The sequence below is a fragment of the Somniosus microcephalus genome, chromosome 1 (assembly GCF_052327205.1).
Source record: "Somniosus microcephalus isolate GS21.2 chromosome 1, FLI_Smic_1.0, whole genome shotgun sequence".
Taxonomy (NCBI): Eukaryota; Metazoa; Chordata; class Chondrichthyes; order Squaliformes; family Somniosidae; genus Somniosus; species Somniosus microcephalus.
In genome coordinates this window covers 342705813-342721032 of record NC_140987.1, presented here as the reverse complement: position 1 = coordinate 342721032, position 15220 = coordinate 342705813, and the positions used below count along the sequence as shown (strand labels likewise).

The window sequence follows — 15220 nt, the reverse complement described above, 5'->3', positions numbered from 1 at the left end:
TCTATTTCTCTCTCCACGGATGCTGCCTGGCCTGCTGAGTTTTTCCAGCATTTTCTGTTGTTATTCCTCATCTTACTAAGTTGTTTTATTCCCTTTTTTTTGCTTCTTTCCTTTTAGACTACTTTCCCTCCCATTTAATTTTTAGTTTGTTTCGTCACTGCCTTTCTGCTTACGAGCAAAAAAATCAAAAAACTACTGAAGCGGCAAACACACAGGCAGCCAGAGGCCAAGATTGGGAATGGAGAGTTTGGGGTCAGGAGTGCCAAGTCTGGAGCAGATTTTTCACCGATAACTAACGTGGCTGACAGAACATCAACAGTCACGCGATTGCCAGGGACCAATAAATGTCTCCAAATTGACATAAACTAGCACACAATTTTTAAAATATATATATTTTCCTCTCTTTATTCCTTTCTTCTTGATTTTCTCTTTCTCATGATCCCTATTATACTGCACTTTTCCATTTCTGCATTTTTCATTAACAGCCAAATCCAATTCTGTCCTCACATCCACACTTTCCAGCAGCGATCACTGAACAGCCATCTCCCTGTGTTCAAAGACTTCCTTACCCCAAATTCCAGGTTACATTATGGGATGTTTGATGCACTGCACAAAATGCATGGATGACTATCGATTGTGGTGAAATAAGTACAAAATATATTTTAAGTAACACTTCATAGAGTACACTGCTATATAACTAAGAATGATAGTATTAAATCTACACCATGTTGACAAAGATATCTCCAAAATGCAATAAACACCAGAATAAAATAACCTTACTAAAAGCAACTTAAAAGTATAAAAGTAATTTAATACGAGAGAGAGTTTGGTACTTGCCATAGTGTAATTTAACTATAAATGGATGATTTACTTCTACTAGAATATCTCGTTCCATTTTTGTTCGGACACGATCACGAACTGAAAATAGAAAAAATGCAGTCATTGGAAAACAAATGTATAAGTTCATACAGCCATAGAAACCACATCACAGGAGGTGGGCATTCAGTTAATTCTGCCTGTGCTGCTCTTAGCTCTTCAACTATAGCTATCTGCAGTAAGTCAATTGCACTGCCCTTTCCTGACTGGAAACTAAAATCATATCCGAGAGATGCTTATTTAATATCAAATATAAGGAAAAAAATAATCTAAGATTAGCACATTAATTCTTACTACTAACTATCCTAGATTTTACCTGCTTAGTTAGGAATGTACTCACTAAATTATTCACCTAAAACCTTATCCAATTTGCACAAACACAAAAGCAAATACTGCGGATGCTGGAAATCTAAAATAAAAACAAAAAGTGCTGCAAATACTCAGGTCAGGCAGCAATCTGTGGAGAGAGAAACGGAGTTAACGTTTCAGGTCGATGACCTTTCTCCAGAACGTGCACATGTTTCAAAGCTGTCATTCAATAAGCAAGTCTGGTGCCTTTCTTGGCTTTCTTTTTTGTCATTGTGGGGCACAATAACCCCACGAGTACAAATCAATATGGTGGGAAACTGAGGAAAGCTCGCAATTGGAACTGTGGAAAGCTCAGAGAATCAGCAGTTATATTATATACCACGAGTGAAGGTGTGATCATAAAGAAGCCCACTCTTCCCCTGCTTCCAGGAAGCTCCATTTCTGGTGCATCAGGCCTTCAATTTCGCTCAAGGAAAATGGTGCTTTATCAATTTACTTGGAAGCAATTGGTATCGTGCATATTTACCAAAACTACCAGCAGAGATCTGCAGGCCTTGCCAGCTCAAACTCCCACAACAAATGAATGACATAAGTATTTACAGCCAAGAGTGAAATGATGTCAACAGTGTCAAATGTCTATTAGAAGCAACGGAGCTAAACAATCTGGCAACTGCCATCTGTCACAATTCACTTCACTAAGGAGTCTTTGGGAATGTATTAAAATGCACCATCACTCCTTTATTTGTATTTTATATGACTAATCAACTAGTTAAACCTATTGAGGGCTGAAGGCCTCTTTAGAAATTTAAAAATATTTACAGCAAGCATTCTGGAAAGAATTGGCAACAAATATTTTCTGGAAGATTTTATGGTCAATTATTAAGAATTACAAATATATTATGGCCCATATACTTATCGTTAGAATTCATCCCAGAATATTGTAAAAATGGTGATCTGCTTACTTTCTGTGCTCCGCATTCTGCTTCACAAAGGGTGAACAAATTGACTATTTAAAAGTAAAACTTGCATGAAGAAGAAATGGATTCAGACTTGCCTTTCAGAGTAGCTTTCTTCAGTACTTTCATTGCATACAACTGTCCTGTATCAGGGCCAACCGCCTTTCTAACCAGAAAGACCTGATTACAGAAACATGCAAAGATAATAAAGAGTTATAATTTTGCTGAAACATGAAAATTCAAAACATGGAGCCAAAATAACTTCATAAATATCTGGATCAGTTATTACCATGTGCAGGAATCACAAACTGGTCACAAACAAGAAAAAAGACTTACATTTATATAGCGCCTTTCGTGACCTCAAGCCGTCCCAAAGCACTTTACAGCTAATTAAGTACTTTTGAAGTGCAGTCACTGATGTAATGGAGGAAACACGGCAGCCAATTTGCACATAGCAAGCTCCCACAAACAGCAATGTGATAATGACCAGATAATCTGTTTTAGTGATGTTGATGAAGGGATAAATATTGGCCAGGACACCGGGGATAGCTTTCCTGCTCTTCTTTGAATAGGGCCATGGGATCTTTTACGTCTACCTGAGCGCGCAGACGGGGCCTTGGTTTAACGTCTCATCCGAAAGACGGCACCTCCGACAGTGCAGCACTCTCTCAGTACTGAGGTACGCTCAGTACTGCGAGTTGAGTGGACTTGAACCCACAACCTTCTGACTCAGAGGTGAGGGTGCTCCCCACTGAACCATGGCTGACACATAGGAACTGGAGTAGACATTTAGTCCCTCGAGCCTTTCAGCCCCTCAACTCCTTTACTTCATAATCCCTCGATACCCTTACCCCACAAAAATCTAGCGAGCTAAGTCTTGAAAATTTTAATTGACCTAGCATCCACAGCCATTTGCGGGGGAGATTTCCAAACTGCCACTATCCTTGGAGTGGGAAAAGTTCTTCCTCATTTCACTCCTGAATGGCCTGGCTCTAACTTTACAGTAATGCCTCCTTGTTCTGGATTGCCCCCACCAAAGGAAATAGTTTCGCTGTATTTACCCGATCGAATCCCTTTAACATTTCAAACCTCAATCAGAATACCTAATATATTTTGTGAAAAATATTTTCCAAATGTTTGGCAGAACAAAGCTGAATGTTCACATTAAGAAACAATGATTAATCCAAATAATGGAGACCCTTCACCACAACAGCAGTTCTGACGATGGGTCTCAACATGAAACTTAGAATTAACTTCTTTCTCGTCAGTTCTGTTTTACCAGTATTTTCTGATTTTATTTCAGATTCCCACCATTTATACTTATTTTCTTTTTACCCACCACTGGTGGATGTAGATACCATTCATCAGATCACGCAAAGAGAAAAAAAGACAAAGCACACTTTTGCCATGCAAGGCTAAAGCTGCAGTTATACTGTCACTTTTGTGTGTTATTACGAAGTTTGCAGAGATGGAAAAGTGACTGTACAACTCGCAAGTCAGCCCCTGATCGGATTCCAGAATTAAATAAGGTGGAACCCTTCAGAGAGCACACCTCCCACTGCTCGGGCTCGATGAATGTATCTGCACTGCTGCATGAAACTAGTGTGGCCACCGGATCTCCTGGGCACTTTATAAACTGTAGCACTGTGTGTGTTTTTTCAAATGTTATGTGAGTGCAATTTTTCCTGCCCTTGCTCTCAAAACATTCTAAATATATTGACTGGGTGCCGAACTCTGCGCAGGCATGCAATAAAACATAGAAATATAGAAGATAGGAGCAGGAGTAGGCCATTCGGCCCCTTGAGCCTGTTCCGCCATTCAATGAGATCCTGGTTGATCATCCAAATTCAATACCCTGTCCCTACTTTCTCCCCATATCCCTTGATCCAGTGAGTGGTTAGAATGTGGAACTCGTTGTCACAAGGGGTAGTTAACGTGAATAGCATAGAGTCATTTAAGCACATGAGGGAGAAAGGAATAGAAGGATATGTTGATGGGGTTAGATGAAAAAAGTTGGGAGAAGGCTCGTGTGGAGTATAAACACTGGCCTGGACCGGTTAGGTTGAATGGCCTGTTTCTCTGCTGTAAATACTTTGTAACATTTCTTCAAAATTAAAACAGAAATTGTGAAAGATAAGGATTTTACTGGAAGCATTGCTAAAAAGGTTCAGAGATCAAAACTAGGGTATGCCATAAAAGTATGCAATTAAAATCCTTGAAAGAAAAGGTTTACAACTAACAAATTCCACCCAAACTGGACAGAATGTCCCTTTGAATAGGAGGGGTATTTTAAAAGCAAAGTCAATACTCAAGAGTTAAATTACACAGGCTGAATGTTAATATGCATCAACCTATGAATTGCCTTCCCAGTCCAAAAAGTAATTAATATTGCTAGAGAAGCGACTGTAAGAATTGATAAAATATAAATAAATGAGTTATAAAAACTGATGCAGATGAATCAGCATTGCATTACAATATAATTTGAAGCAATTGATTTTCTCATTCTAAATGCTGCCAGGGTACTTCACAAAGATGAGTCTGAAAAAATACTTGACAACCACCAACCACAAGCTTCGATGATTTCATAAGTCCTCCTCACAACTTAAGACATTTATATATTGCGGACATGCACCCAACAGCAACAGCAAACTATTTTCACCAGATTTGCCGAGGGCAGCACCCATTTTGCTTCCTAACCTGATATCCCACCGATTGCTCTGAGTGTTACTTTGGTGTCGCCACTAGGTGCACGAAGCTTGTGTGTTGAGAGCTTGTGGCACCTATCACAGCATTGTCAGTGCAATATTCTATTTGCAAAAACTGAATTTAAAAACATTTAGATTGCAAAATTTGCAAGACCTTTTTTTCTAAACCTCCCACTGAGATGAAACAAGATCTGTCCGTTTCTGTTCTTGCTTTTGTGATACTGGTTTTGGAATCTTTGTAGCCAGGCAGCGTTTAATAGTCACAGACCAGTGCTCAGCCTGCGATTGAGGGTGTACATCAGTACTGCTTCTTGACTCACTCAGCTCAAGAATGAAAAAAAAAACCTGTGGTGCATGTTGTCGTTAATTCACGTATTGATGCTGATCATTCCGGGACTAGCAGCCAGTAAAACATTTTAACATGAGTGTTCTGTGAAAGGCTATATTAGCTCTACCATGGCAAGGATCGTAGTGAGTCAGAAGATTCTTTGTTTGATAATAATAGGGGTATTTATGCCATGTGTGGAGATAACTCAGGGCCACTGATTTACAGTAATTGAATAAGTCAAACTCCATTTTTATTAGAAAGTATTTTGGAATTTGTATTGGTGTTTTGATAACTATGTCCATTAGTCTGTGAAAAATGTAACTGTAAATCAGTGGTCTTTGTATATATTCCTATATACTTCTGTTTACACAGAAAGATGGTATGCAAAATGCACCAATTGGAGGTTGATATCTGACAATTAGCAGTACTGGGGAGGGGAAATTGGGTTTCGATACATTTGGGGGCAATCCTGGGAGGCTTTGGTAGCCTGGGGGTGGGGGGAGGAGGTTTGGCAAAACTGGGGAGGGGGCCCTAAAATTACCTCCTGGGATACTAGTAGACAAATACTTAGTGTGTTCTTCTGAAATTCCCTTCACTACTTCAACAGAGACATTAATCCATTTATGGGGTTAATGCCTCTACCAACGTAGCAGCCAGAGAAATTTCAGATTAATGTGTTAAGTGCCCATATTCTAGTATTCCGTGGTTTACCTTCAGGACCATTATTTTTTTGCTCCTGCAGCTTATCAATGCCCATAAATGCAACCAGTACACTTTTCATGTCTGAATATTAAATCGATACCACTATACACAATTGCTTCAATAAATTTATTACACAATTCACTTGTTTACAAAACTGCTGCAGTGAACTTTTACTAAGGTTTGAAACATTCACATGGCATGGAATGTGATCTACAAATTTACCTAAATATAGCTAATTGCAGCATCAAAAAGTTTAATCAGAATTTGCCAATTGCTCACAAATTTTCAATTAAGCATAACAGGGTAATGCAAATTTAGTCAAACTTTGGAGCTTAGAAATCAGCCAAGCTGAGTGGAATGCTGTCATTTATACCACATAGAAACAAAAACACTTCGATTTCAGAAAAAATATTTTTAACAGCATTATGGATTTAAGAGCCACAGTATAAACAGCTATTACTTAAACAAGCTGAGAGAGCTCCCCCAAATCATGCTTATCCAGTGAATTGCTGAGCCATACAAGCATGGAAAGTCCTAATTTCAGTCCCCAGTCTGTGAGCTAGCTGATGTCAGGTGGGGAGGCAGTAGGAGCACTACAAACTAGAATGAGAGTCAGTCAAGGTGCCTCGTCCTAATGACTGTCCTACAAACCCTGCACATGGACAGACATCAACGTCAGGTTTGGCTGTAATGGCCATCATCCTTCTATGGTTGAACAGCCTGCTGATGGCTCAGTGTCAAGGCTCGCATGTGAAAGATAGCCACTTAGGCCAGGTATCAGACAGCAGCTGATGCCCATGAAATCACATCCCAGCAAGGAATAAACCCCTCAGATAAGGAGGAGATGGGAGAAAACTGGTGAGGGGAAAAAAAGTGGAATGGTTTCCGATTTTCTTTTAGATTGGTCAACGCAAGTACATTTTGACTCTGGAAATACTGTGATTTCTCTGTAAAGTTCAAGACAAGCATATATTATGTAATTTGTGCATAAAATTAAATTTCTGGACACTTGTTGCTTTCTGCATTGTTGCCCTCCAGCATCTCCACCAAGTGGTGGTTTTTCATGAAAAAGCTTGGACAGCAAGTGTCTGTGGGCTACTTGATCAGGGACACCATCTCCCCTGATTCCAATCTAGTTTTCATCCAATGTCCACACAAATACACTTCCAGCCAAGTGTCATTGGCTGTTCATCAGAAATGGAAACTCTGATTAATTTCTGTCTTCACTAGCCTAGGAACAGAGATCAACTGTAGAGTCCTCTCTCTTCCCCACCATTCCTGACTAAAATTGATCAACTCCGCAAAGACCAGGGATGAAACCTTTGAATCTGCACCCTTCAACTCCAATCGAGGAAACATTCTTACCCATCAGGCTATCAGGGAGACAACGTCATTCTTTTCCAATATCACTCATACTGTGCATGAACCATGAATTTGTCCTGTTTTACTATTACATTGTCTATAATTGGCCTTATATCAAAAAAGTTTGACAGAGGCAAACACAGCAGTTGGAAAGAAATAAAAATCTTTTGAGTTTAGTCTGCACTGGATTACCCACTCCAGGTTATGACTTATTGAAACTGCAAACTACTTTCCATAGCGAAAGGGACAAATCCAAGTTGTTCACGTAACAGTGAAGGCTGGAACGCCAACAGAGAAAGTGTGATCCTTTAGTAACGTTTCTAACATGATGTTCACATTCAAAAAAAGTTGCGCACATAAATTGTGTGAAAAATGATCAGATGGACAAATTAATTTTAATTACTGTTTGTTTAACAAAGACTAGTGAGGTTTCTCTCACCAACCTGCTGTAATCAAAACTATAAAAAGCACTGACCTTTCCAAAAGATCCCTGACCAAGGACCTTCAACAATTCAAATTGCGTAGGATCAGCCTTTTCACAGCCTTCTTTCACATGATGTGTGATTGCAATCTCCTTGAATCTTCCTTCATCCTGAAAATAGAGTTTAGAAAACATGACTGTAATTAAACATCCCAAGTACTGTATTTCAACAGAAGTAATTCTACAGCTGTCAGGTAGAATTGGCTGACTTTGTTATTTTTCCTTTTGTTAGTACAGTATAAAGAACGGTAAGAACATTTTTACACAGGCACAAGGAAACTAACAGACACACAAGAAAAGAAAGTTCAGAAGAGCCCCAACATAAGCCTACAAGACTATTTAAAGCTCTGTTTGGCTAAAATTGGCCTCAGCATTCTCAGGCTAGAGAAGGAGACACAAATCACTCAGCACTGCTGCTCTTGATCACAATCCACTGAACCACCCAAAGGAAAGTGAGCATCTAATATTGGACAAAGACAGGATTAGGCCTGTTCAAGATCATTCTGATGCCCTCAAGGTCAAATCACCCAACATTCACTGCCTTGGCTCACACATGAGTAATGGTCAGTTGGGGTGAGGTACTGGTGCCCAGCAAGATGGGAGACAAAATTGGACAGGAGGGAGAGGTAACATGCTCGCACAGCTTTGTAAAGGTGCCAGCCCTTACCTAATAATCTAGCACAGAGGTGTCCAATGTGCGGCCCCTGAATCCAGCCCTCAAAGCCTAGGCAACTTAATCCTGTCGGTCTGAGGGAAGATCAAATGCTAACGATATGCAGGCAACAGTACCACAGGCACACAGCTGCAAAGGTGTTCGAAAACTGTTGTAACTGTGGTGGCCGATCACCCATGGCACTGCTCATAGTAAATCAGAGGAAACCCCGTTAACAGACAGGACTATAATACCATGTAATGCACAATGTATTATTCTGCTGCTATGGTAGTACTCTATCAGTAGGATTCATCTTAAACCTAGACATTGCTAAATGTGAAAGTGAGCAAAGGAAATCAACCAGAAACAGTAACAGACAGCAAAATGAAAAATAGTTCAAAAGGATAATGAAACAGCAGGAAAATGTTTAACATACAAATTAGCTACTTGGACGAATGCAGTAAATGGCTCTGTGCTGTCTAATTATAATCAATTAACATATACATATAAAATTAATTTGTTAGATATATTACTGAGTTTATACAAAAGGTTCTGCAAACTAGCTGATAATTTATTTCAATTTGTCCTGTACTTTACTGAAAAATGGACTGTACAATAACTTTCTTGTCCTTTTCTAAATATATCTGTATCCCAGAGAATATGAATGCAGAAACAAATTTGCATACCACATAAACAAAATTATGTTATATAATGGTGCACACTGCCATGTGCATAACAAATTAAATGGAACAAACCGTTGATCCAGAAAAGAAGGATTCATGACTCAAATGTAGAATTAAAAGCACACCGTTCTGTTCAATATGCCACAAGGCCCTCATTACAGCCCACTGCGAGCCTGAAGCACACATGTACAGTTATTAACAGAGCATTTCGCTCCTAAGGGCCCATAACGCAAAAATTATTTGGGGGATTTTTTTCTGATAGAAGTAAATCATAGTTTACAATCGCTTTTCTGAACTAATGCACAGATGTACCTGACTTACATAGAAGTTTACAGCACAGAAACAGGCCATTCGGCCCAACTGGTCGGTCTATGCCGGCGTTTATGCCCACACAAGCCTCCTCCCACCTTACTTCATATCAGCCTATCAACATATCCGTCTATTCCTTTCTCCCTCATGTACTTAACTAGCTTCCCCCTAAATGTATCTTCCATTTGTAGCCAAGGCAAAATGCATCACATTGCACTCAATGAGCAAATGGAGTTGAAAGTTTGAGTTGAGCTGTGACAACGCCATTCTGAAGGAAATGACATGAACGGAGCAATGTCACTAAATTTTTGCCAATAAGAATTGATCAAGAACCCACCCGTAACAATTTATGCCACGGAGATGCAAATATCTGCATATACTTGCATTTCTGCAAGTATAAACAGGAATTGGGGAGATTCAAAATATCTAATACAGTACAGCTGTACTCTAGACTAATCCCAATGTTTAATACAGCTCCACATAAATTAACTCAGCTACTCACACTGTCAGCAACATCCAAAAAGGGAATGCCTTTCGTCACAACCAAATTTGGATCCCGACTTGTAGGCCCATAATGGCTCGATGAGTATGCCGTTGGAATAAGGACTTAGCAGTTGGAACACCAGGAACTAGCTCGCAGAAGCTAGTCTCCCAGAATCCAAACTAAAACAGCACTAGCACAAAAGTGGCTATAATTTGGAGATGGGAATTAAAATTATACCAGTTCTTTGGTAAAGCATGGTTGGTTTTGTTGCCACTTGGTTTACCACAACAATGAGTATTGATTTAATCAACATGGTGCCCTAATTGGGGCTGAAGAAAGCAGCAGATATTTGGGTAGTTTTATGATTGTTTAACTTTTGTCCACCTTTCCTAAATTAGGAGTACACGCTTTAGTTTTGCCCAGAATAAAGATTTTTAAATGAAAAGAATCAATATTGGCATTTTCCAACACTGCAAACCCAGTTTTTTTTTAAAACATTTTTAAAATCTAAAATATAATTTACTATGGGACTGCACTAAATAGATGGAGTACGGTAAGGGTATTGGAAGGCCTGGCTCAAATATGGCAGTCCTGGTAATGTTAAAAAGATAAAATATTTTAGAGCTACTGTAAATGTGAAATCAACACAATTTTTCCTGGACAGCGTGCACATCAAATAACAAAAGTTTTCAGGATTTCAATGATGCGCACGACTCCTTCAAAAGATGCAATATAACTTGAATTGTTAACACTTGATTCAAGTATTACATCTCCGAACGCTCGGAGTATTGTAATAGGTTTCGAAACAGAAATTATTTGCATAAAGCACAATAAATGTTAAAATGATCACGCTGACTTACTTGGACTTTAGGTATAACTGGAACAAATCAGGTCATGCTCCCTGATCATGTAGGTCTTTATCCTGGTTCCATCTATGTAATATCTGGCCAGCTTGGTTGAAAACTCCCTGCTCTTCAAACTTGATAGGAATGTGGGGAAATTGAAATTGACCCCTTCACAAATGTACGCTTTGTGCCAGGTTTGATGAAAGTGCAGAGTTATAGGCAGCAAACACATCAGGACGATATTGGTACAAAATTAAAGCACAATCACTTGTTCTTTCTCAATCATAATAATTGATAAATCAAGTGAAATTTGTACAAAGAAAGGAAAAGACTTGCATTTATATAGCACCTTTCACAACCTTAGGATGTCAGTAAGCTTTTTGACGTACTTTTTGAAGTGTAGTTACTGCTGTAATGTAGGGAAAGACAACAGCTAACTTGTACACAGCAAAGTCCCACAAATAGCAATGATATATATAGCTGCTTTTCCTCATGATTTTTATTTCACTAAACATCATTCTGTCTGACCCTAGCAAAGCTCCTAACAGTAGAAGGCCACAGGAAATGTGTTATAGCAACGGGTATGTTCCAGGGTCTTTTTAGTAAGTGGCCCTGTATTGTACCCACGCACCAGCCAAATTACATTACACAGCCATTACCTTGAGCAGAAACTATTATAACAAACTTGCATTTGTATGCCTTTGCACAGCAAATTTTTTTTTTTTTTTTTATATAAAAAGTGCAACTAATTGGCAAATGAGAACAATTATGACAATCAGTTTTTGGTATTGGTTGAGACACCAGGAAAACTCCCTGCTCTTCAAATGATGCTAACAACAACTTGCATTTAAATAGCACCTTTAATGTAGAAAAACATCTCAAACTCCACTCAGATCAATAAATTTACACCTGTCAAATTTGGTGAAAATCTAGCAAAAAAAACTGCAATGGCACATCATTACGAAAAGGACAGATTCTGATTAACAAATGTTTCCTTTTTCAAAATAGGTCAACATTCACAGACAGAAGGGCAGCACTGTAGCAAATTCTCTCTTTTTAACTATGAACAAGCAACTTCCACAATGGCTCAGTTAGTAAAATAGTGGAATATCCCAGATTTGATCCGATGTCTATACTGCGCTAGCTGATCTCAGCTGTGCTGGACATAGCAGTAATAGAATTAGCAACAGAACCCTGTATTAGGGAAGGGGGAATAAAATCAGCACGTGTTCCTGACTTCTATAGAATGACTCCTACTGGAAAGTTCATGTTTAAGGCTGTTAGATGAGGTTAGGATCAGGTTGACACATATAGTACTTGACCATTGCAGCTTTAAACATATCCTCCAGGCTGAAGCAAAAATAAAACCTACACTGTATTTTAATACGAATATACGAATTAGGAGCAGGAGTAGGCCACTCGGCCACTCGAGCCTGCTCCGCCATTCAATAAGATCATGGCTGATCTGATTGCTCCATATTCCCGCCTACCCCCGATAACCTTTCACTTATCAAAAATCTATCTACCTCTGCCTTAAAAATATTCGAAGGCTCTGCTTCCACCGCCCTCTGAGGAAGACAGTTCCAAAGACTCACGATCCTCAGAGAAAAAATTTCTCATCTGTCTTAAATGGGCGACCCCTTATTTTTAAACAGTGACCCCTAGTGCTAGATTCTCCCACAAGAGGAAACATCCTCTCCACATCCACCCTGTCTAGACCCCTCAGGATCTTATATGTTTCAATCAAGTCACCTCTTACTTTTCTAAACTCCAGCAGATAGAAGCTTAGCCTGTCCAACCTTTCCTCATAAGGCAACCCGCCCATTCCAGGTATTAGTCTAGTAAACCTTCTCTGAACTGCTTCCAATGCATTTACATCCTTCCTTAAGTAAGGTGACCAATACTGTACACAGTACTCCAGATGTGGTCTCACCAATGCCCTGTATAACTGAAGCATAACCTCCCTATTTTTGTATTCAATTCCCCTCACAATAAACGATAACCTAAATAGCTTTCCTAAATACTTGCTGTACCTGCATACCAACGTTTTGCGATTCATGCACTATGACACCCAGGTCCCTCTGCATCTCAGAGCTCTGCAATCTCTCACCATTTAGATAATATGCTTCTTTTTTATTCTTCCCGCCAAAATGGACAACTTCATATTTTCCCACATTATACTCCATTTGCCAGATCTTTGCCCACTCACTTAACTTACCTATATCCCTTCACAGCCTCATGTCCTCTTCACAATTTACTTTCCTACCTAGCTTTGTATCATCAGCAAATTTAGCAACCATGCCTTCGGTTCCTTCATCCAAGTCATTCATATAAATTGTAAAAAGTTGAGGCCCCAGCACTGATCCCTGTGGCACACCGCTCATTACATCTTGCCAATCAGAAAATGACCCATTTGTGTCATTTATGTTTCCTGTTAGCTAGCCAATCTTCTATCCATGTCAATATGTTACCCCCTACACCATGAGCTTTTATTTTCCACAATAACCTTTGATGTGGCACCTTATCAAATGCCTTCTGGAAATCGAAGTACAGTACATCCGCCGGTGTGGTGTATGTGCCTTTAAGAGCAATTGTGGTGTATGTGCCTTTTAGAGCCCCAGGTGTGCGTAATGCCGGTAATTGCCACTTGGACTATATAAGCCTGTGTATTGTGTATATCCTTTAGAAACCCCCCCCCAGACTTGCTTAGTAAATACCTATGAACCAACTCCTGTCTTCAGTGTCTTTATCTACACACGGACACTACAGCCGGTTCCCTTTTATCCGCAGCACATGTTACTTCCTCAACGAACTCCAATAAATTGGTTAAACATGATTTCCCTTTCACAAAACCATGTTGACTCTGTCTGATTATCTTTAACTTTTCTAAGTGCCCTGCTATAACGTCTTTAATAATAGCTTCTAACATCTTCCCTCTGACAGATGTTAAGCTAACTGGCCTGTAGTTTCCTGCTTTCCATCTCCCTCCCTTTTTGAATAAAGGAGTTACATTCACTATTTTCCAATCTAATGGAACCTTCCCCGAATCTAGGGAATATAAAATTAAACCTCTGCATATCATGCAGAAACACAAAACAATGGTGGCGCTCAAGAGTACATGCGAGTTTACTTAACAGAAGAACTAAAAACTATGATGAGTTACCAAATCTACGTCACTGCCAACAGAAACTAGATTTTTATATATACTGTGGTTATATATAAAAATATATATGCCCGAGCCACATGCAAATTGGCATAGAAGCAGACAGATCAGGAGAATTAACACGTTACTAAAGGGCTGGTGTGGGAAAGAGGGGTTCCTTTTCATGGGACACTGGCACCAGTTCTGGGACAGGAAGGAGCTGTACCAATGGGACGGGCTCCACCTGAACCAGGATGGGACCTGTGTCCTAGCAGAAAGGGTAAATAGGGAGGTGCCAAAGGCTTTAAACTAGTAAGAAGGGGGGAGCGAGCTACAAGAAACGTAAGCAGCCTAAATATAAACAAAATAGGAAAAGTGAGCATAGGACAGAATAAAGGAGGACACTGACAGCAAGGGAGCAAATAGAGTCTAAAAAGACGGTTAAAAATAAAGTGAGAGGAAATCCTATTAAAAATGAGTTAAACTGTCTGTACAGCAATGCAGTGTCCGAAATAAAACAGGGGAGCTGGAGGCAATCATGCGTTGGAAGGAACCAGGCATAGTAGGGATGACTGAGACATGGCTACAGGTAAATCAGGACTGGGAATTAAACAGCACGGTGGCATAGTGGTTAGCACTGTTGCCTCACAGCGCCAGGGACCCGGGTTCAAATCCGGCCTCGGGTGACTGTGTGGAGTTTGCACATTCTCCCCGTGTTTGCGTGGGTTTTCTCCGGGTGCTCCGGTTTCCTCCCACAGTCCAAAGATGTGCGGGTTAGGTTGATTTGCCATGATAAAAAATTGGCCCTTAGTGTTAGGGGGGATTAAATACGTGGGGTTACAGGGTTACGGGGATAGGGCTTGGGTGGGATGGCTGTTGGTGTAGGGACCGGGTGCTTGGGTTTGGATGATCAGCCATGATCTCGTTGAATGGCGGAGCAGGCTCGAAGGGCCGGATGGCCTACTCCTGCTCCTATCTTCTATGTTTCTATGTTTCTATTGCAGGGTATAAAATATTTAGAAAAGATGGGGGGGCGGGGAAGGGGAGGTGGAGTAGCTGTATTTATTCGAGATAACTTATTGGGAGTAGAAAAAAGGGATGTAGATATCAGCAAAATAAAAATAGAATCCATATGGATAGAGATAAAAGATAATAAAGGATCAATCACACTAATAGGCGTATTCTACAGACCACCGAATAGTGGAAGGGAGGTGGAAGAAGAACTACACAGACAAATTAGAAAAATGAGTAAAAAACATAGAATAATAATTATGGGGGATTTCAACTATCCCGATATTAATTGGACAGAAGAGGTAGGTAAAGGGAATAAAGGAATGGAGTTCGTACAATGTCTACAGGACTCCTTTCTAACCCAATTTGTAAAAA

The 15220-nt window shown here is 39.8% G+C and overlaps 1 protein-coding gene across 4 annotated transcripts in view; it reads right to left on the bottom strand.

Moving 5' to 3' along the window:
- Window positions 1-15220, bottom strand: part of LOC147124943 (ribosomal protein S6 kinase alpha-6) — a 141391-nt gene that overhangs the window by 58953 nt on the left and 67218 nt on the right. For all 4 annotated transcript variants that reach the window (XM_085995169.1, XM_085995153.1, XM_085995145.1 and 1 more), the window contains 3 exons: window positions 7714-7830; window positions 2240-2321; window positions 838-918 (listed from right to left, as the gene is read on the bottom strand). In XM_085995169.1, coding sequence (XP_085851295.1) covers window positions 838-918; window positions 2240-2321; window positions 7714-7830 — 280 coding nt within the window. The remainder of the gene's footprint in view (window positions 1-837; window positions 919-2239; window positions 2322-7713; window positions 7831-15220) is intronic.